The sequence below is a fragment of the Trichosurus vulpecula genome, chromosome 9 (assembly GCF_011100635.1).
Source record: "Trichosurus vulpecula isolate mTriVul1 chromosome 9, mTriVul1.pri, whole genome shotgun sequence".
Taxonomy (NCBI): Eukaryota; Metazoa; Chordata; class Mammalia; order Diprotodontia; family Phalangeridae; genus Trichosurus; species Trichosurus vulpecula.
The window spans coordinates 173,367,190-173,391,285 of NC_050581.1; the positions used below are offsets into that span (position 1 = coordinate 173,367,190).

The 24,096-nt window shown below is 40.0% G+C and overlaps 1 protein-coding gene across 1 annotated transcript in view; it reads left to right on the forward strand.

Annotated features, from left to right (window-relative positions):
* Window positions 1-8,120: 8,120 nt before the first annotated feature.
* Window positions 8,121-24,096, forward strand: part of TAFA4 (TAFA chemokine like family member 4) — a 130,463-nt gene continuing 114,487 nt past the window's right edge. The window contains exons 1-2 of the mRNA XM_036739667.1: window positions 8,121-8,200; window positions 10,668-10,783. Of these exons, the coding sequence (XP_036595562.1) occupies window positions 8,121-8,200; window positions 10,668-10,783 (196 nt within the window). The remainder of the gene's footprint in view (window positions 8,201-10,667; window positions 10,784-24,096) is intronic.

Below are 24,096 nucleotides of genomic sequence, written 5' to 3' on the forward strand. Positions count from 1 at the left end.
TGTGAGAGCTGGGATAGGAATCTAGGTTCTATACTCTAGATTTAGATTTTTCAATTTTAGATTTTTTTCACTGTACCACAGGTTTGAACCAATAAAAAAATTACATCAGTAAAGTAAAATAGTTCATTTTAGGAACATTTTTTATTTTCTTTTTTCTCATTTACATGTAAGCCAAAAATTTTAATATTCATTTTTAGAAATTTTGAATTCCAAATTCTCTCCCTCCCTCCTTCCCTCTTCTCCTCCCCCCACCTTGAGAAGGCAAGCAATTTGATGTTGGTTATACATTTGCAGTTACACAAAACATTTCCATATTAGCCATGTTGTGAAAGAAAATACAGACTAAAACCCCCTCCCCCAAAAACAAACAAAAAAACAACCCAAACCAAAAAAACCCAAACCAAACTCAGAATAATAAAGTAAAATAAAAGTATGCTTCAGTCTCTCTCCAGACTTTCTCAATTCTTTCTCTGGGGGTGGATAACATTTTTCATCATAAGTCCTTTGGAATTGTCTTGGATCATTGTATTGCTGAGTTGATCATTGTACAGTATTGCTGTTACTGTGGGCAATGTTCTTGTGGGTCTGCTCATTTAAGATTGCTTCAAATTCATGTAAGTCTTCCCAGGTTTTTCTGATAGCATTCTGCTCATCATTTCTTATAGCTCAATAGTATTCCACCACAGTCATGTACCACAATTTGTTCAGCCATTCCCCAATCAATGGGCATCCCTTCAGTTTCCAATTCTTTGTCATCACAAAAAGAGCTGCTATAAATATTTTTATATTTACATATATTGTACATATATATTTATATATAATACATCCTTTTACTTTTTCTTTGATCTCTTTGGAATACATACCTAGTAGCAGTATTGCTGGATCAAAGTATATGCAAAGTTTTATAACTCTTTGGACATAGTTCCAAATTGCTCTCCAGAATTTCACAGTTTACAACTCCACCAACAGTGCATCAGTGTCTCTATTTTCCTGCATAACCCCTCCAATGGTTGTCATTTTTCTCTTCTGTCATATTTGCCATTCTGACTGGTATGCATTGTTACATCAGAGTTGTTTTAATTTGCATTTCTTTTAGAAAGATTTTTGACAAAAGTTGGAACAGAAAAGTAATTGAGCCAAAATGCTCCATGACACTCCATTCCTCGAACGCTCCAGTGAATGTTGGCTTTATTATAGTCAAACTATAGTCTAAATGATTTTAAATTTCTTCTAAGCTGACATTTTAAGATTATTGGTTTTTTCACCTTCTTTTGTTTGGAAGGAATTAAAAGTGAAAGATTTTAGTGTTTAAACATAATGCAAAACCATTTGCTGTTGCATAGGTGAAAATGTGCTCTAAAGTAGGAGTGATAATAATAGCAAATGTCAGATATTATCGTTATTATAGTCATGTTACATATTTGGTTGAAAAGATAGACATGTTATGTAGGAAGAATGAGGGAAATTGATGAATTGCCTGAATGACCCATCAGTGCCACATAACATCAAGAGCATATGAGGAAGGACTCCAGCATGTTGGGTAGGCTCCTGGTGGTAGGTTCATGGGACTACATAGATTAAAACTGTATAGGATGGTTTGTCATGGATCCTAGGATTGTGGATCTGGGTGCTTCAGAGGGCACCTGCCTTCTAGAGCCTCTGATTCTCAGGCCAACTCTCTATGTACCATGCTTTGCTGACTTGTCTTAGAGCATGGATTCTTCACCTTTCTGTATCATGGACCCCTTTGGCAGTCTGGTAAAGCTGATGGGCTCTTTCTTAGAATCATATTTTTAAATGCATAAAATAAAATGCCAAAGATTACAAAGGAAACCAAAAAATAGTAAAAATAAAGATGTAACTTTTTTTCTCAACCAAGTTCTCAGACCCCATGAATACTTATTCATATCTTAGGGCATCTGTTCTCTGGGGCTTCCACTTCCAAAACCAGCTCTCTTTCCCCTGTTCCATGATGCCTCCCATGAATGGAGTCAATAGATGAAGTGGGACCTGTGTTACTAGAGGGAATCCCAACATTGTTGAGATCACAGATACACTGTGATAATAGAATAATGGAGCATATTATACTCCCATATCAACTCCAGTGGGTCAGAGACAGAAAGAGAATTGTCCTAATCCCTCTTGTTACCCCCTGGACTAACTCACAAGTTTCAAGATATTTTATTTCAGATGCCCTGGGCTCAACAGTTCTGAAGAACCTTTTGTCATGCCTTAGATTTTCGAAGTTTACAGGCTCAGGGAAAGAATAGTCAATGTTTTCTAATGAAAATGATCTGGGTAGAGTGGAGCATTCGGTGACAAGGACAGTACAACATCCAGATGTTTGATCTCCATGGCACCAAATATCTGGGGGTTTGGAAGTGTGCAGAGGTTGGCTACTTTTTCCACATTCGATGTAGTTCCGACAAAGGCAACATTTTACATTACCGAGAATCTCCGGGTTCTTTGAGAATATGGTAATTTTCTGAAATCAACCTGTGGAAACTACCATTCTGAATACTTTATACTGAGAAAAAACCAGAGGTGGAAATAATGAAAAGACTTTGGGATATTGCATGTCATTTAGTAACAAATTTATTAATTGTCGATGATGAGTCAGGCACACATGATTTCTCAGTGAGAAATTTGGGAGTAAGGAATCCATTGTATTTCTCTCTGGTTATTTATGTATTGTAAACTGATATGAAAGCTAAATATTAAATATATCCAGCAGTGATATTATTTTTTATAATACACAAGAGGCTTCACTTACATTTTCCCTAAGCTAAAATAATAATCATTATTGTGCTTTAAGGTTTGCAAAGTGTTTTACAAACATTATCTCATTCAATTTTTACAACATCCTGGATGAAAGATCTGAGGCCTGCCCAGGGCCACACAGCTAGGTCTGAGGCTGGGTAACTAGGTCTTCCTGCTCAGGTCCAGTTCTCCAACCACTGCACCACTTAGCTGCCTAGAAAAAAGCTCCTAAAGGTAGGCTAGCTAAGCAGAGCATGCATTAGTTAGAAGATGCAATAGTTCCATGCGCTCTTGTGCCGCAGAAATGAAACAAAATAGATTGTTTTGTGATTGTTATGGGATCCTTAGCTTGAATCTTAGCTACACCATTTACTGCCTATTTTATCTTGGTCAAGTTACTTCATTTTCTGTGCTTCAGTTTCCCCATCTTTCAAATGAAGGGGTTGGACTAAATGGCTTCGGGGTTTCATTTAGCTCTGGAGTTTATGATTCATGACCTTGGTCATCTAGGCTAGTACCCTTAATTATATCCCCTCCCATCTCCTTTCTCATATTGCTCCCACAATCTACCCCTTCTTTTAATCTTCATTCTCTTCCTTTCTACTGACTTGTCTCTTGCTGTTCACAAACATTCTTGTGTCTCCCATCTTTTAAAAAATACCCAAAACATTCACTGGTTCCCCAGCCTATTATCCTAACTCTTTTCCTGTCCATAGCCAAACTCCTGGAAAAAGCTATCTATTCTCATTGACTTTACTTCCTCTCTCCTAATTCATGTCATCAACCAGCATTAATTAAGTCCTTACTATGACCAGGCACTGTGCTAAGTGCTAGGGATACAAAGAAAGTCAACAAACAAACAAAACACCACCTCCTTCCCCCCAAAACAGTCTCTTTCCTCAAGAAGTCTCTTCCTCTAATGAGGAAGATAACATACAAATGACTAAGATATGTGCAGCATAAATGGGAGATAATCTCAGAAGGAAGGTGCTAACAGTGGCGGGTTGGGGGGGCACCAAGGAAGGCCTCATGCAGAAGGTGGGTTTTGAGCTGCATCCTGAAGGAAGCTGAGAGGCAAAGGTGTGGAGGGACAGCATTCTAGGCATTGGGGAACCTTTGAAAAGATAGAGTTGGGAAATGGGGGGTAGGGCTCGTGTGAGGGATAACAAGAAGCCCTGTGTAACTGTACAGGAGAAGAAAAAAAATCCACCCCTAGAGATCTTGCATACAACCTTACAAGTGATCCATTTTTGGTATTAATTAGAAAATGATAATCACAAAGTGCTGTTATATCTTCAGATCTCTCTGATTTCACTGGTGAATATTCTGGTTTTTTTTTTGTCCCACAGAATATTCTTCTTTTATTATTTTTTAAATTTTAAAACATTTTCATTTAATGTTTTGAGTCCTGAATTCTATTTCTTCCTCCCATCCCCCCTTTCTGAGGCAGTAAGCAATCAGATATGTTATACATGTGCAGTTATATAAAACATTTCTGTATTAGTCATTTTGTGCAAGAAGATGTAAATAAAAGTAAAAAAAGAAAAGAAAGAAAGTCAAAAATAGCATGCTTCAGTCTGTGTTCAGTCAATATCAGTTTTTTCTTTGGAGGCAGATAGTATGCTTCATCATTTGTTCTTTGGGATTGTCTTAGACCATTGTATTGCTGAGAATAGTGAAGTCATTTATAGTTTTCTTGATCGAACAATATTGCTGTTACTCTGTACAGTATGCTCCTGGTTCGGCTCACTTCACTGTGCATCTGTTCATGTAAGTCTTTCCAGGTTTTTCTGAAATCAACCTTCATGTCATTTCTTACAGCACAATAATATTCCATTACAATCATATACCACAGCTTGTTTAGCCATTCCCCAGTTGATGGGCATCTTTTTGATTTCCAATTCTTAGCCATCACAGTAAGAGCTGCTGTAAATATTTTTGTCCAAATAGATACTTTTCTTTTTTATTTTTGGTTGTCTTTGGGACCTAGCAGTAATGTTGCTGGATCAAAGGGTATGCACGGTTTTATAGCCCTTTGGACATAGTTCCAAATTGCTCTCCAGAATGGTTGGATCAGTTCTCAACTCCACTAACAGCGAATTAGTGTCCCAGTTTTCCCACATCTCCGACATCCAATATTTTCCTTTTTTGACATATTAGCCAATCTGATAGGTGTGAGGTAGTTCCCCAGAGTTGTTTTAATTTGCATTTCTCTGATCAATAGTGATTTAGACCATTTTTCATATGACTAAATATTTTTGATTTCGTTGTCTGAAAACTGCCTGTTCATATCCTTTGATCATTTATCAATTGGGGAATGACTTGTATTTTCATAAATTTGACTCAATTCTCTATTTGTGAAATGAGGTCTTTATCAGAGATACTTGTTGCAAAAAAATTTTCCCCCAGTTTTCTGCTTTCCTTATAATTTTAGTTGTCTTGGTTTTGTTTGTACAAAAACTTTTTAATTTTATATAACCGAAAATTATCTATTTTGCGTTTTGTAATGATCTTTATATCTTCTTTGGTCTTAAATTCTTCCCTTATCCATAAAGCTGACTGATAAACTATTCTATGGCCTCTTAATTTGCTTGTGGCATCACCTATTATGTATAAATTATGCAGCCATTTTGACCTTATCTTGGTATACAGTGTGAGATGTTGGTCTATACCTAGTTTCCGCTGTACTGTTTTCTAGTTTTCCCAGAAGTTTTTATCAAAAAATGAGTTTTTGTTCCAAAAGCTTGGAACTTTGGGTTTATCATATACTGGATTACTATGGCCATTTACTATAATGTAATTTTTACCTCATCTATTCCACTGGTTCACCACTCCATTTGTTAGCCAGCACCAGATTGTTTTGACTGGTGAATATTCTTGCTTATCACAGATGTTTTATTTCTTCGCAAATGTTTTAGCAGCTTGACATAAACAACAACAAAAATACCACTTGGTCACTAGGCCTCTGATGATGAGGCTCTCTGAGCTGCCATGGTCCTTGGAAGACGCACAATCTGCTGATGGGTGGTGGTTGGAGTCTTTTCAGCTTGATAGCACTTGCTGAAGCTTCTGCAGTATTGTTAGAGCCTTCAAGGACCCAGAGTCACCTCTTTGCCACAATGAGACATTGAAACAGGGCTCAGGAGAGGCATCAGTTACTAAATGTTTAAAAATGATGTGAAAGAATGAACCTTTCAAAGAAATTGCCTAATAGGCAGGCTGGGACAATTTGATTGAATGAGGGTTGGTGAGGGCTGAAATTAAACTGCTGGCACCTCCTGGTCTGGGGTACAAACCATTTGACCACATTTCTTTTCACTGATGGATCCATTTTTCCCCCCAACAAATTAAAAAAGGAATTCCTCCTGGTTTCCTTAGTATGATGAAAACAAGACAAATATTAGCAAGAAAAGGTCACTTTAGTCTCAGAGAAGTGAAGAGTTCATTATGGCTGTATCTGATGAATTGTCTTGTGCATTTCATTTTGGTAGTAGAAGGTCAAAGTGTGCCCTTGGGTGGAGAAAGGAACAAACATTGAGAATAAAGGAAGAGGGCCAGGGAGATGCAAGTTTCTGGATGGCGCTGACAGAGCCCATATGACTCTTTTTTGTTTGTTTTTAAATTTTATTTTCCTTTCCAAATTGTCTCTTTCCCTCCCCCTCCATATGCCTCTTAGTGGACATTTTCCTTTGCTGTTTCTGAGCTAATGGAGCTCTTTGAAAGGGGGTGGGCAGCCTTCATGCTCGGTAGGTCGGTTCTTCTACAGAAAGTGTTTGGTGGGCAAACTTCTTAAATCATCTTCAGGTGTTCTGAAAGAAGAGAAAATCCTGGTTGTTCTTGGGAGTGGATTTGAGATGCGTGCAGTGGGATTCCGAAGTAATTAAAATGTGTTTCAAAGGCTAATTCTTGATCACCTTTGGAACCTGAATATGCATGGTTGCAAATCATTATTTCTTTCAAATCTCCACCACTAAAGGGATGTATGTAAATCAGCAACAGGAAAAATGAGACACTTTCATTTTTCAATTTTTTGAGGAGTTTGCAACAGACGCTGTTTGGGCGCCACTTACAAAAAATGCCCGTTGTAAAATAGAAAGTTGTTTGAAAGACCATCTAGACATGCTTTGTGACTTGATGGTATCTGATGGAAACTGATATGGTAGGGGAAACAGAGAATCTGAGTTCAAATCCAACCTCAGATATTTACTACCTGTGGATCCTTGAGGAAATCACTTAAATTCCCCAGGTCCTGATTTCCTCATCTGTATAATGATGGGATTGGCCAAGGTGAGTTCTAAGGCTCCTCCAGCTCTGTATCTGTGAGAAAGTAGTGCCTTTTTTATGTCAGAGGGTTGTCAAGGCAAGAATATTTTCCCTCTTTCTTCTCTTTTAAAATATTTCTAAAAGCACACAACCCTGGAAATCTTGCTTATTTCATGCCTGCTGGACTAGGAGTCAGGAAACCTGGGCTCTGCATCACTGGACTATTTTTAGGAAGACAATTTGGCTTTGTTACCCTGGCCAAGTCACTTCTCCAAACCTCAGTTTCTTCTTCCACAAAATGGGATTAATAACAGTACCCACGCAGTAGGGCTATTGTGAGGATCTAATGAGTTGATGGGTCAAACATTTTGTAAATTACAAAGTGCTCTATAGGACTAGACTATTATTTCTTGATTGGAAAATTAAGAAGATTGAACTAGAAAGTTACAAGGTCATAGAAACACTGATTTAGAAGGGACCTTAGAGGTTATCTAGGCCAACCCTTTTATCTTACACATGAAAAAAACAAGACAGAGAAGTTGAGATTTGCTTAAAATTACACTGATAGTAAGTATCAGAGGAAGGATTTGAACCCCTGTCTTCTACCTCTGAGTCCTATACATTTTCAACTGTACCATACTGCTTTCCTTTAACATTATATGATTCTCTGATGGGTTGAACAAAATTGTAACATAGTATTCATTTTGCTTTTCAAACCCTAAATTGTTACTTTATCACTTGTTTTTATTATTATCGATTGGGTTGACACAATGTCAATATTTTAGGATTCTTTTTTTGTTGGGAGGAATTCAGCTAATTTCACATCATACAGTTCTTAACTAATATTTAGCTATCCCAATGTATTTCTAAAATGCAATCTTACTTCCTTTTCCATGTTAGAACAGCTCAGATACCGAGGAGAGCCTTGCTTAGAACAGGAGGTGGAGTCATAAAATGATCACTTTGCTAATAGAAATCTGTTTTGTATCAACATTCAAAATTCTAATTACTGTCTATCTGGGCTTCCTTAATAGGTAATAGGTCTCTCAAGTGAAGAGAAATTTGTGAATCACAGCAATGGTTGAGTCTAGCTGCAAATGGAAATTTGGAGCTGCTCTGAAACGCTTTCTGGAATAATTGTGTTTGACTGGAATCCAATTCTTGTGAACTCCCCAAGGTAAGATGACTTTTAACAGTGACATCGAGATGGCACTTTCTAAATACTAGAATTTGGCATATGTGAGTGTTTCTGGGGCTCTGCTCATCTTTTCTAAAGGTCTCCCTCTTATCTAGGATTCTGGGGCTTTGGGGTTCATGTTTTTTTATTTTGGGCTTTAATCTTTTGGACTTCTTTCAGTTTACAAAGAGTTGTACAGAGATATGAGTTGTAAAGACCTGGGATTCTCGCTAAACAACATTCATTTTAACCCGGGGAAAGTATAACCATTTTGTCAGAGCATTTTTCTCCATCTGAAAATTGAAATCTTGTGTCAGATAAAGTCAACGGTATGTTAGAGCCTGCTTGTATTGGTTCGAGAGAACCGATTGTTAAATTTTCAGTGTGAGCATTTACACCTTGGAAATCAGCAAATGCCACAAATCAAGACTTGATTTATTGTTTTGGTGATTGTCTAAAATTAATATAGTGATGTAGAAAATATTAATAATACTTATTAAACTTAAAAGTGTATTGTGTGTACATTTTATTTTCCTAGAGAGTCAGTTTGTAAATATTTATCAGCATACAATTGGATGAGGTGGCCTAAGGGCCACAAAATGATGAATTCACACTATCCGGAATCATTGAGAACTGTGAGGGATCTTTGCATCTGTCTAGCCCAACCCATGCCTGCTAACATCTGACAAGTTGTCATCCATCCTCTTCTTAAAGATGTCCGAGGAGAGGGAACTTACTGCCTCCTGAGGTGGCCCATACCACTTTGGGAGAGCTCTAATTGTTAGCAAGTTTTTTCCTGCTATCTAGCCTATAATGGCCTTTTCACAGCTTCTAACCACTGCTCCTGGTTATGTACCCTGGGGCAAAGCTGAGCAAATCTGATCTCTCTTCTGTATGACAGCCCTTGAAAAACCTGAAGACATTATCGTGTTCCCAAGCCATGGTTTTACCAAGGTTCACCTTTAACACATACGTCTTTAAAGACAAACTGAAAATACTGTGTCTGTAGGTTCAGAGATGAAAGGGATCCCAGCCAATGAGTAGTATGGCACCTTTCTGTCAGGTTTCTTGAACTGAAGGATAGAAAGCCCAAAGAGATTGCTGGTTTTAGGTCTGGTGTTTGATAGTTTTATGAGGTGGGGATCTCCTCTGATGCTATTTTGTACTTTTCCCTCAAGTTAAAAATGGCACCCTATGGATGTGGTACCAAATTTCCTGGAGGAGACCTATTGGATGTATTCTCAGAGAACTCGGGAGTTCACCTGGAGTGTTGTTCACTATCAGATGCAGTATGCAATCTCTGTTGTGTCCTCTCATGACTGTTTGTGGACTCAGTAACCCCATGTGCTCTGGGGATTGGCTAGGGGAAGATAGAAAAAGCTGTAAGGCATTTGCCAAGAGGGCAGTGTGGTGCAATGGAAAGAGAATGCTTGATTTGGTGTAAGCAGACCTGAATCCAGAATGATCCCACTGTAGCATCTTAAAGAGATACCTTCACTTCAGTACCAGTTGCACTCTATGGCATCTGAGGGCACTTGCAACTCTTAGGTTCTGTGATTTTGTTGGTCAATGACTTGAGAATTCCCAGTGTGAAAACTCCTTCCAAAAAGGCAGATTCCTAATGTGGGAGTTATGTCTAATGACTTAGTCCTAAGTAATTGCCTGGGGTACATGGAGTTGAAATGTGTAGGCCAGGGTCAGTCACACAATTAGTGAACTTCAGAGGCTGATTTGAGCTTAGTTTTTCTGACTTCAAGGCCAAGGTTCTATCTACTCTCCTCCTCTGCCCTCCCAGATTATGTGAAGCCCAGAGACAATCTTGGCCAGTGGATTTGTGTTTTTTTAAATTTTCCTTTGAGGTAACTGAACCAGACCAGCACAAATGATCTCTGAAGAGTTTTATTTGCTACATTGGCCTTTCATAAAGTCTAGATAATTTGATGGCTACTGTCCTTGTTTTATGATATCAAATGCTGAACTGTCCTACCAAACCTGAGGGCCTGTTCAATAAAACATATCTGTGCTTTCAGACCAGGCATTTTCCATTCATAAGCACTTGGCTTGGGGTGGGGGGAGGGGTGGAGTGTTCAGTATTTCCTCAGATTTTTTTAAATATATAGAAACTACATTTCAAAGAAACTACTTTGAACCAAAATACAATTATCAGGCCATTGAATTGGATCATAGGAAAACAAGGCTGATCTTAATACCTAAGCATGGAATTCACTGCTGAAACTCTTCATTCTAAGGTGGATTTTCCAGAAATTGAGTCAAATCAAGCACAAATTAGATTTGATTGGTGTTCCTTAAAGAAAAAGCTATCGTCTCTGATGATACCCTCTCCCCCACACAACAGATATTTTTAGACTATAGCTTCTTTCTGTTTGCTCCTGCCTCCACGGTTCTGTCTCTCATAGGCCCCTAAAGTACTGCCCCTTCATCAAACTCCTTCCTTTTCTGCCTTTAGGATGAGATTCTCTGCCAGATCGGTGCTGCTGTCTCATTGGCTCCTCCTGGTCTCCGTGCTAATGGTATGCAGTAAACTGTTGTCGGCCTCTAGCCATCATCTCCGGGGACACCCAGGTAGGAACTTTAAACTCATTATGCACTACTGAGATCAATTAATCACACTGCTCCTACGTCAGAGTCCACTTTTTAGCCACTGGTAATTGACCAAGCTGTGGATGGTGTCTAATAACTGGGGCAAAAGATTGCAAAAATATCAGTTCAGTATTTTGATGTGCCACGAGGTGACATCCTTGGCATTTTTCAGAGTGACTTGTTTGCATTTCCTCTTCTTAAATGCCTGCAGTTTTATAGTTCCTCTCCCCAAGGGCTCTAGAACAAAAGGCAACCTGTTTTCATTCATTGTCCCAGCATCCCTCTGAAGTGGGTTGAGGTTATCAGCTAGTCTGTATCGAAATTGAATAGAATTGTTGAAAAATGAATGAAAAAGCATTTATTAAGTGCTTACTGTGTGCCAAATGCTGCAAACCAAGCACTAGAGATACAAAGAGAAAAATTGTGAGTTTAACTCAAGTATATGAAAGAAAGTTGCCATATTAATAATGATATTAATGATGGTGATGATAACAAACTATGTGGTAAAGTGGAAAGAACAAAGGCTCTCAAGTCAGAGGACCTGGATTCAAATTCTACCTCTGATATTTACTTGTGTTATGTTTGGCAAGTCATTTCCCCCTCATGAACCTCAGTTTCCCCATCTGTAAAATGAGAGGGTTGGGTTAGTTAATCTCTGCGGTCTGTTGCGACTCAAGATCTTTGACCGGATGAATGATGATAACTTCACAAAGGTGCAGAGTGAGAACCAAGCAATTTGATTAATATTAAAATAAAGTTTGAAACATTTCATTTTGGCTTGATGTAAGGTAAAACAGCTACAACTGTCTAAAATTGGAATGGACTGCCTTGGAGGATTGTGGGCTTCTCATCAGAAGTCTTTGATCAAAATGAGATGTTCTCTCTTTGGGTATGTTGGAAGGGAAAACCCTTTCTGAGTATGGGTTAGATTGGATAGATGGTCTCAAGGGCCAGACCCTGATAGTCTATGACTCTGAAAGGCAAGCAATTCTGATCATTTTCATGGTTGCCCAGGTCTGTGATTTTGTTGTTTCTGGAGTAAGGTTGATGGGTTTTGTCGTTAGCAGCTCCTTTTTTTTATTCCCCTTCTTTCTCTTACTTCCCAATTGCACATGTGTGCTCACACACATACATGCACACACACACAAACAACATACTCCACTTTAATCACCACTTAGAGTGACCTACATTGAGAAACTCCCCAAAGATTTATGCTTTTTCTTCCATAATTCATGGTTGTCAGCAGACTGACTGCCAAACAATTAATCCAGGTCCTGAGAAACTGCAATTTACAACACGGCAGTCCCAGAAATTCTTAGACTTTTGGATGAAAGACGTTAGCTTGAGTCCTAATCTGTGCTGTCCGTCAACTTAAAAATTGTAATGTATAACCTGGAAAGGGCTTTCCTGTGGTTTGGGGATGCTAAACGTTTTGATTCCCCATCCAGTTGCTGTTTTTCACTACATAACACTCGAATTCGAAGGTCATAAATCATTTCGGACTCAAGTTCATTTTTTTGAAATCCTCTAAAACTCATTTTCCCCCTCGAGCTACACATTTTGATGAAGATCAAGCCAAATCATGATGGAAGTTTGAGCAAATCAGCATAAAATCAATACCGTGCGGCGGTTCCAAAATGCCGACAGCCAGCAGCTCACCCCACAATGTATCTCTAGATGACTTCCTTCTGGAAGACAAAGTGTTTTAAGTCATTAGCCTTATCTGATTAGTCCACATCACTTTTCCTGGGTGGAGGTCGAGAGACATGCTTGTCATCAGGCAAGGAAAACATTGCAGCCAGGCAGGTTATTAACAGCAGATTTTCAGATTTCAGAGGGCTGAGCTCGAGGGACAATGTTGAAAGGTTATTAAAACTTGAAGGAAACCGAGGACGAGGCAGAGCCTTCAGTTGATTGGGGTCAAATTCTTGCTTCATTGCTTAGCCCTTTGAATGGGGAAAATGCATCATTTCAGGGACAAATCTAGATGGGGATGACAGTGGTTTTGAGTAGGCATGTAACAGTAATGAAGGAGGCAGTGTGGGGCAGTAGAAAGAATAAAAGCCTCGGAGTCCGATGACGGGGTTACAAATCCAATCTCTGATCCTTACTAGTGAGGTGACCCCCCCTCTCTCCTGGTGTCTCAGTTTCTTTATCTGTAAAATGGGGGATTTGGACTAGATGGCTTTTGAGATCCCTCACAGTTCTAGAGCTAGGATCCTAAGAAGTGATGAAATGATACCTTCCAGTGTCTCTAAAGGCAAGTGCCTTGTGAGAGGCCTGGGTAGTCTTAGCCAAGCATTGAAGGGCATATGGAATAGAGGAAGGGAAGGGAAGGAAACAAAGTCTTTTTAAGCATCTACTAAGAGCCTACTATTGTGCCAAGCACTTTACAAATATTATCTCACAACAGCTCTGGGAAGTAGGTGCTATTAATTATTACTATTTTATAGTTGAGGAAACCAAATGAGGCCAACAGGGTTAAGGGACTTGGCCAGGGTCACTTAGCTAGTAAGTGTCTGAGGACACATTTGAACTCATGAAGATGAGTCTTCCTGACTCCAAGGCTGGCATGCTATCCACTGTGTCACCTAGCTGCCTTTATCACTTGAAGCTTAGATTATTGGAATAACCTCCTAACTGTTCATTAGTCCTGGCTCTTTAATCTATTACCTGTGTAAACATGGAAAACTCTTTTAACCTTTCTGGGCCACAGTGTCCTCATCTGTAAAATGAGATCAACGGACTAGATGGACCATAGCGTCTCTTCCAGCTTGATAGTTATGATCCTGAGTCCAAATTCCTTTCCCTCCTCTTCCTCCCCTGCCCCTACTTTCCCTCCTCCCCCTCTCCTCCCCCCTCCCCCATCCTCCTCCCCCTCCTCCTTTCTCCCCTCCCCCATCCTTCTCCCCCTACTCTTTTCTCTCATCCTCTCCCCCCCATTCTCCCTCCCCCTACTTTCCCCCTCCCCCTCTCCTCTTCCTCCTCCTCCTCCTTTCTTCTCTCCTCCATCCTTCTCCCCCTACTCTTTTCTCCCCTCCTTCCCCCCATCCTCCCTCCCCCTCCTTTTTCTTCTCCTCCTCCCCCTCCCCCTCCTCTTCCTGGTCTTCACTCCCCCAACTTTTCAGATTGATCCTAGGTGAGGCCCTTAGCTTATCTTCCTAAATCACCATTATGATTGTGCCACTTCTCTGATCAGAACCTTCATTGGTTCCTACTGTCTACTCGATAAAACTGAAGCTCTAAGTTCTCCATTGGGCCCCCATTTTTTTCTAATTAGTCTGGACTATTTGACATCCCTCTGTTTCTGGGACTTTGGGATAGTCCCTCTGCCTGGAATGTGTGTCTTTTTCATTTTTTCCTCTTCTTTTCTCTGCCCCCAAATGTATGAGCACTGACTGGAGGCAGAAGGCCTGGGTTCAGATCCTAGCTCCCTATTTTCTAGCTATATGATCTCAGGCAATGCTTCATTCCCCTGGGCCTCTGTTTCTTCACCTCTAGAGTGAAGCATTTGGACTAGATGCCTCTGAGGTTCCTTCCAGTTCTGGAACTTGGATCCGATGGTCCTGCAGACACATTCTTCAAGACCTAGTTCAGTGGGAAGCCCTACCATGATGCCTCTCCTTATCTCCTAGCCAGGAATATTCTTTTTCCTGGGCTCCCATGGTATTTAGTTTGACTTCTTATAGGGCACTCATCCTGTGGTGCTCTGCACTATAGATACTTACACATCTGCCTTAGATTGCAAACTCTGTGAGGGCAGAGGCAGTACTTTGTCCAGCTCTGTGTCTTGTACAGTGGCAAGCCCGCTACTCTACCCATGATTAATGATTAATAAGGTTTTGCTGAAGGAACGAATAATAACCACATGGTGATTTTTTGAAATGGTGGAACTGCCTAGCAATGACCAACCTAGTCATCAAAATGTTGCCCAATGTGCAAAACAGAACATCTCACGGTGCCGTAGAAAGAATTCTGGACTCGGAGTCAAGAAGATCTGGGTTCAAATCCCACCTCAGACACTTCTAGCTGTGCCAGTCTGGGCAAATCCTGCAACCTCTCTAGGCCTGAGTTCTTCCCCTGGAAAATGAGGGAGTTCAACCCAATGACCTTTTATAGTAACAGCAGTAACAATAGCCACGGCCAGCATCTGTGAGGCTCTGTAGGGTTTGCAAAGTGCTTTACATGTGATCTCATTCGATCTTCCAAATAACCCTGGGAGCTAAGTACTATCATTGCCCCCATATTACAGATGAGGAAACTGAGGCAAACGGAGGTTACATCGCTTGCCCATGGTCACACAGCTAGTAAGCGTCTGAGGCTGGATTTGAACTCAGGTCTTTCTGATTCAAAGTCCAGAATTCTAGTTACTGTACCATATAGCTGCCTTCGAAGGTCCTTTCTGACTATAAATCTGTGATTAAGTTTTAATAGCTTCGATAATAGTGCTAAGACTTTGGGAACATCCTGTATATAGAACTAATGTAAAATGAAGTAAGCAGAGGTAGGAAAGCACAATGACTAAAGTGATGTGATTGAACACAAAAATGAAGCTGGGTGCTAATAACCAGTCTTCCAGTCTTGGAAAGGAGTAAAGACGATGCCCTCCTTTCACTGGAGAGGATGGGGCAGGATGGATATGGAATGTTGCACATGCTGTCCATCCTGAGATCATATCTGTTGATTTTGCTTATCTTTTTTTTGGGCAGGGCAATTGGGGTTAAGTGACTTGCCCAAGGTCACACAGCTAGTACATGTGTCAAGTGTCTGAGGCTGGATTTGAACTCAGGTCCTCCTGACTCCAGGGCACTGTGCCACCTAGCTGCTTTTTTTGTTTATTTCAAGGGAATCTTTCCTGCATGGGGGAGAGGCTTATTTAGAAATGATAGTGATGTACAAACAAAAGGCAGAAATAAAATTTGAAGGAAAAAACAACTGTGTGGGACCTGCATATATACACATACATGCATATATACGTATGCATGTACATATACATATATGTATATATATACATACATATATACATATACACGCATACATACCTGCATCTCTCTCTCTCCCAATATCCATCTCTGTTTCCATCTTCGTCTATATGTCTGTATCCACCTCTGTGTCTGTGTTTGTGTCTGTGTCCACATCTATGTTTACATCTATGTCTACATCTTTATCTATATCTCTTTTCAGGAAAACTAGAAGGTATGAAATTCTAATCAGTTTTTCTAGGTGGTGCCATAGTGGATTGAGCTCTGTGTCTGGGATCAGTTAAGACCTGAGTTTAAATCCAGCCTCGGATATTTACTAGCTATGTGATCCTGGGTAAGTCCCTTAATGGTGTTTGCCTCAGTTTCCTCATCTGTAGAATGAGCTGGAGAAGGAAATGGCAAACTACCCCGAAATCTCTGCCAAGAAAACCCCAAGTAGGGTCACGAAGAGTGAATAACTGAATGATAACAACAACAACATTAATTACATTGTAGTCAATAGAATACTTGACTGCTTGAGTGGATCCATACTCTTATCGGCTTAGCTGTTCCTTCCTGACTGCTTCCTTGAATGCCCTTCTTCATTGCATGGTACCAGTTCAGTCCTTAAGGGATCCATGGATTATCCCTGGGTCTCACTCCATGCACAGCTCATCTCTTTTTCTGATCATATATTACCTGGCTGCTAACCCTTGTGCGCCTTTGGATGCAGAAGTTGTTGGTGGAAAGAAGTGATATTAATTAGAAATAGAGTGTTGTAAAGTGGACTCAGCACCTGCGTCCTAAGCTAGAGATCCAAGGAAGGTTACAGGTTCTTGATTATTAGCAAAACCTTTACAGGACATTTTCTGATATAATTCTTTGTCAAGCTGATGAGCTGGAAGCCATCCATATATCAGTATCATCAAAATAACTAAACACTGTGTTTTTTCTTTCTGATTTCACAACTGCATAGAAGGAAAGCCAGAATTTCCAGAGTGAGAACAGTTTCGCCAATAAGCATTGAAACATTCAGACACCACCACCAACTTCAACTATTTAATTAAATTCAACAAACATCTAATAAGTGTCCATAATGTGCAAAAGCACTGTGGTGGATACTGGGGATATAAAGGCCCTTGTCTGGCATTTAAGGCTCTTTACAACCTGCCTTTCCATATTTCGCCACGTAATTGTCGCACCCTGTTTTTTCAGTCCCAAAATTGGTTTATAACCTTTCATCGAGTGGTCATCAGGTGGTATAATTCTATTCATCACACTACTTAAAAGGTAAACAGAGCAGCAATGTATTTACCAGTGGTATATGGACACAAATTTGTCTCTCGCACGTTGTGAACTGTGAACCTAGAATTCTCAGCGCACTAGTGTTAAAAATCATTTATTACTAATATCTTTGGTGCAAGATTAGGATGCATGAAATACTTGTGAATATACATTAAAATCGAATACCGACAATACGAGTACGCTGATGAAAATAGCTGACATTTACATACGTGCTTTACGGTTTGCAAAGGGCACCCCATACGTTTTGTCATTTGATAGATTTAGGGTATGCTTTGTCATTTAATAGGATAGGTGTGATTCATCCAGTGGAAAAAATGCATTCCATTTTGGTGGGCTGAGTTTGGGGGGAATCTTTCTTAAAAGCATCAGTTCCTAAGAGAAGGAGAGCAGCAAATATTCTTTTTACAAAAGAAAAGCTGTCACCTCTAGGCCTTCATTATTTTACATAAAAATGACAAATTTTAACACCTGAGCAGGAGTCTGGGACTAGGAGATCTTTGATGAGATGCTCCAGAAAGGTCAGAGGTCAAAAGGGCAGGCTTTTTTGGATGGGTGCTGAGGCCAGCTAGGGAATGGAGAGCTGAGGCTGAGTTCCTAAAGCTTTTTGAACAGCTCCTGTTGGGCCTGTTTTAGGAGTGTGTACCACCAGGCATCTATCACTAGAGGGAAGCAAACATCGCCTAAATCTGAACATGCATCCCATATAGCAGAGTTAAAAGGCTTACAAGGTTTACAACAAGTGGCCATTTTACTGTGAGCCTAGAATTCTCAGTGTCCTTGTATTGTCAGTATTCTTAAGTACTAAGTGTTCTCAGATTTCTTAAAAAACGTTCAATCCAGAAGAGATTTAATGAGGCTGGGAAACATTTAGACATCCTTCTCTACCTCTTCCCCATTATCCTGTATATATTTTATTTGTGCTTATATTTGCACAAATCGTTTCCCCTGTTTGGATGCACACTCATTGAGGACTGGGATGGTTTCTGTCTTTGAGCATCTAGCACAGGGACCGGAACAGAGTGGGTGCTATAGAGAATGTTTGCTGACTTTTGGATGGAATGATTGCTAAGGTCTGTATCAATCCCTGTTAAGAGCAGCATCATTTCAAAATCAGAAACTTTGGAGACCTACGTAATTAAATTCAACTTAGCTACTGACTGCCTTGTGGAGATTTCATTTCTCTTCACCTGGTTCCATTAAGATAGAGGGAGAAAGACATGTTTTTTGCTTTAGTTTTTAAGAGGGAGCTATTGAGGCCAGAGCAAGTTAGCCCCATAGAACCTGAAGGCTTGTGTGCCTTCTCTAACCTCCCTGGGTCTCTGTAAAATGAGGAGGTCAGACCAGATGAATCTTTTAGTTCTAGATAGGTTCTTCTGATTTTAAGAGATCCTAGGAATTAATTAGAATTAATTAGGGCTGTAAAGGACATTAGAAATCATCTATTTCAACTCTTCATTTGGTAATTGAAGAAAGTGAGGAACAGAGAGGTACATGACTTATTCAGTGTTACATAGCTAATGAATGACCAATGTAGGATTTGAACACAGTTTTCCTCTATCCAAGTCCTGGGCTTTGCCCACTATGATTCCTCTAAGTACTAAAGCTATATCACCTTGCCTTCCATTCTTTCTTCTGTTCCTTCTATCTTGCAGTAAATAAAGGTAGAAATCTTGATGGAACCAGTCTAAGCTTGAGGGAAGGAAACGCCCCCCAACAATTAAAGCTCTCTCAAAGTGGAATCGGCTGCTCCAGCAGGCAGTGGTATGAATTCAGGTCACTTTACAAAGCATTTATTAAGTGCTTATGTATTCTAGGTGCTGGGAATACAAAGACAGAAACAGAAGAGTCCTTGAATTCTGCATCAGGTGTTTATTTGCTGTGTAACATTGAATAGGTTAGTTGCCTTTTCTGTATCCCAGGTTTCTCCTCTGCAAAAATGGGGATAATAATAGGGGATAACAACCTTACAAGGTTGTGGTAAGGATCAGGTTAAACAATGAAATATCTGTTGTATCCCATCCAAGACCATTGCACCAACTCCCAACACGGTGTCAGGGCAGCCAGGTTCTTAGAAGGCGATTACTACTTCTCCCCTCTGCATTCTAAGGGTAATTCTGACAAGTTGTAATTTCTACTACTTTTTCTCACAAGCCCCCACTGGTGTGCTGCTTATTACAAATCAGGATCAGCTGAACTTCATCAGCTTTTGAAAAAGGGATTTGCTGAATAGTGGTATTAATGATTGGTACCAAGCCTAGTGTGTGTGCTGTCTTCTTGCACATATATAGTTATTGGGGAGAGAGGGCTCAAACTTATAGCACAATGGTAGCAAGGCACATATAGAGAGAAGGTATCCAGCCTTTGAAGTTCTTTTCTTTTTTTGTTGAGTCCTCATTAAGTTCCTCTTAAATAGAGCTTCTTGCTGCCTATGCAGCTACTGGGGCACAAGGGTCAGTGCCTCTATTCAGTCTCTGTAAAGTGGTGTCTTAGTCTGTGAAAACAGTCATACCTGAGTGACTGGTTTTCCATATAGGCACTTCATCTGTTGTCAGCCACTACTACTCTGGGGGCCAGTACTACATCTCTGGTTGCCAGAGGGACTTCTTATAGGAACCTCAGATCTCCCAAACCAGGTCACCTGGAAACTGCTAATCAGAGTACTTATTTACTTAATTTGGGAAAACGTAAACAAAATAGAAACAAAGGCATCATATGCTCCTATAGAGCCCTCCTCACCTTCTCCACCTCAGAAGCTTAAAGCTTAAGGAAGCCCTTCTTACTCAAAGCCCCCAAAGGAAGAAACTGGGAGATGGGCAGGCAGACTTAGTTTCAGCTCAGCACCTACTCAGTCATTGGTTCTTTTTTCTCTGCAGTTAATTAGAAGGCTTTGCATCATCACACAATAAAAACCCGTTGGTCACTCATGACTGAAAGCAATCTCATCAAAGTTTCTTTGTGGCTGGGTTGGAAAAAGGCTCTAAGGTCTGGGGCCTAATTAGTCGATCCTCCCCACCCCTTTACATATGAAAAGCCCTTTGTCAACATTAAATGCTATAGAAATATCATTATTATTATTATATTGGGAGAAATAGCACATATAGAGATTAGGTAAATATAACATACATACTAAATAAATATGGTGCTTTTTTTGGGATGAAGAAGTGGAGAGAGAGAAAGAACACTAAGAAGTGGGAGAAGCAAGAAAGGCCTCTTGCAAGGGGTAACAATGGAGCTGAACCTGGAAGGGACCTAGAAATTCCAAGAGGCAAAGATAAGGAGAAGACATTCCAGGCATAGGGGGCAGCCTGCCCAAAGGAATAGAGATGAGAGATGTAATGTCATACATGGGTATCGGTGAGGAGGCCACTTTGGCTAGACGGTGGAGCACATGAAGAGGAATTAGGTAGTACCAGCCTGGCCTGATGGGTTTCTGGCTCATTGGACATCATCAAGCAAAGGACAGGGTGGTGTTAGAGAGAATTCCTTTTCAAATCTGCATTAGACTAGATCAGGGGTTCACCCCCTCAGGATAATATCTGTTGCCCATATTCATAAGTGAAGCAAATGATACATTTCTGTTAGAAGTTGGTGAAACTGAAGATGTAGTTTTTTTTTTCCTCATCCAAGTTCATGGACTCTCCATGATTTAAATCTATCCATAGACCTCTTGGCTGGGGGCAAGAGGTGGGGGATGTTATCCTGTCCCCAGGTAAAGAATCCCTAGATGACTTCTGAAGACCCGGTGTTTTGGGTTATTTTTTGCTTAATTGGGATGGCTGTGTGGCTTAAATTAACTGAATAATTGCCTAGACCTTTGCCACATAAACCTGTTTTTCTCCTGTAATGCTGAGGTATTAGGGGCCATAGTGATCCAGGCTTTACTTGCAGAAACTTATTAACCTTGTTAAATGGTTTTGTTTTAAAGGAATGTTGTAAAGATTATTTAGAGTAAAACAATTAGATGGGCAACTTGGGATACATTGAAGGAGAAACAAGGACTCTTCAATTTGTAAGATCGCTTTGAGAATTTTTTTTATTGTGTTTATATCTTTAACTGTCAAGTGGAAGACTGAGGCATCAAGGGATCAGCCATTAGTTATCTTTCTTTAATGCCCTGTTTGCCTTCTGACACACTCCTCTTCATCCTTTTGTTTACTCTTGTCTTGGAGCTGTCTTCTTCCTAGTACTTGGGGCAGGAAAAAACAATGTTTATTTTAAAGAAGCTTATATTGCAGTCTTGGTCAGGCCTTCTCTACGTTGTGTTTTTCTAAGTTTCAGTTCTCTTTCTGACCCTAGAGGGAAATTGAATGCATAGAGTAGGTACTGATTCCAGGAGAGGTGTTAAATTCAGCTGCACTAAAGAATGGAAAATGGTTGGGAACAGGGTCTGCTTAAATCTGGCAGTGGAAATGGTAGATGAAGTAGAGTCATCTGGGACTAAAATCCATAAAGGAAATCATAGGATCGTAGAGTCAGACCCAGAATAGATGTTAAGGGCCACTGAACTCAATCCTGAGGAAACTGAGGCACAGAAAGGTTAATTGACTTGCCCATGGTCAAATAGCTACTAAGTGCCTGAGGTAGGATTTGAATCCAGAACTTGATTTCGTGTTGGATACTCTATCCATAGTACCACTTTGCTCCCTCAGTATTTTAATTGATTGGCGATGGTACTTTTTTCTTTTCCTTAGGTGCAGCTGATGACCCATCTATGTCTTGTCATCATGTCTTCATTGAATTAGCAAGCATTTATCAAGTGCATACAATGTATGGCCCAGACACTCAGGGTATACAGAGACAAAAATGAAAAATCCCTCCCTTGAAGGAGCTTATAGCCTATCAGTCAATCAAAAGACAAAAATGAAAGTCCCAGCCCTGAAGGAGCTTCTTTCAAATGAAGAAACTGAAGCCAAACAACTTGTCCAGAAGTTAGTAAAAGTCTGAAGTGGGATTTGAACCCAGGTCTTCTTCACTCCAAGGCCATTGCTTTATCTATTTATTATGCCAAGATGTAACTCATTAATATAAAAGTAATATAAATAAATTAAGAAAGGGTTGAGATGAATCTATAAATGATGAAGCCTTCATCGGCTACTAAGAAAAATGAGGATATACTTAACCATTAAGAGGGAAATCAAGGTGGATGACCATACCCTTCCTTGAGGCCTGTGATGGTAATGAAGTCTTGAGCTATATGGACAATATATCTGATTAAAAACAGATTCATATTTCTCTCATGCTGGGAGTAAATATCTAATCGCATCAGTAAAACAGTCTCAATGGCTTATTCTCTAATGAAAGTTAGGTCCCCATAATATTCTACTAACTGCAATCTCCTTGGAGGCAGGGACAATGTGTTACTCATTTAATATCCTCATTGGATACATTTAGTGCCTTACAACAAGTAGGTTTCAATAAATATTTTCAATGAATGTAGATGAAGGTTCCCTTAGATGATAAGCTTCTTGAAGGCAGGAATTATTTTCCCTTTTTATTGTATCCCCAGTAACACATAGTAGATGCTTACTAGAGACCAGTTGAACTGACTTGACGTGAAAGACCGCACTATTATAGATTTCAAGCTGTCATCTAGTCCAATGACCTCATTTTATGGATAAGGAAAATGTGGCCTTGGAGAGGCCTTTATCTCATTTGATCTTGACCAGGAGGAAGCTGAAGCAAGCTTGGGGGCAGCATCTGTTTCACTAGTCTTTGCAATCCTCCAGCTCAGCATAATGCCTGGAACCTAGCAGACCCTTAATCAAGGCTGGCCGGTTGATTGGAGAGAGATTGAGTGGCTTGCTGGAAATCATTCGGGAAAGAAATGGCGAGCTTCCCATTGGAAGCCAGACTCTTGAAATCCACATCAGTGCTCTTTTCAGTCCCACTTCAGACACTTGCTAATTTTATGACTTTTTTATCTCCCCCCCTTTTCTACTTTCTTCTAGATCAGGGGGGTTTAGCCTTTTTATGTGTATCATAGACCATTTACGCAGTCTGGTGAGGCCCATGGATTTCTCATAATAATGATTTAAGATACATAACATTAAATAATAGGGTTGCTAAGGGGACTAATTACATTGAAAAACACATCAGAATATTAAAAAAAAATTCACAGACCCCAGGTTAAGAATCCCTGTTCTAGATGAACATTCCAATTCTACTTCTCTAAGAGTTCTATTAGTTCAGCTTGTGTTTTTGTGGTTCCAGCTGGTGTATAAAGTATTGACAATGATGCTATTTTTTAAGAATACAATTTTTCCATAAAGAATCAGTTGACTTCTTCTTATAGCCTCCACCCAGACAGCCAGTACATGGCCAATTTGTTTGGATACTAGGGAGCCTGGTTCACCTTGCTAACTGGTCACTCAAGCTCAGGAAGAAGACTCCAACTCTTGGGAACACGGCCCCTCTTTACAGCATCAACTACTGGTCGGAAAATTAGAATGACCATTGTTCTTGGGGAAGAGATGCTTTTCAACAAAAGCTCCCTTCCATATTCCCTGAGCTCCACTAGAGGGCTCTGCAAGGCAAAGAATCTGGATTCTGGAGCTGATTAGACAGGCATGGAGCTCGTTGTCTAATGATGCAAGTCATAACTGTGCATTTTGCTAATTAGAATTATGAGTCCTTTGTCTTTTCCTGGGTCAGACGTGGTTAGTGCGCAATATGTTTTATCCCTTTGTTCCACTCAACTTCTTTTATGTCTTAATGTTTTATTCAGTGTATTATTTACGTATTTTACAACTCGGTTTCTAAATATAGGGAGAACCACAGCATAAAGTTCTGGCTGTAATGTCAAGCAGTAAAAAGTGGGGAAGGTAACTCAGATCCAGAAATAGGATTGCTTTCAGAGAAAAAGTCCTCTGCGCAAAAGATTTTTCAACAGAAGGGATATGGGGGGAACATTATGCCGGTTTGGCGATAGCTTTGGCCATTAACTCTGAAAGTTTCCAATTGCCAGGCTTGTTTTGACAAATAATTAGATCTGGCACATTCCCACCAGAGTGAATCTGATGTTAATTTGGT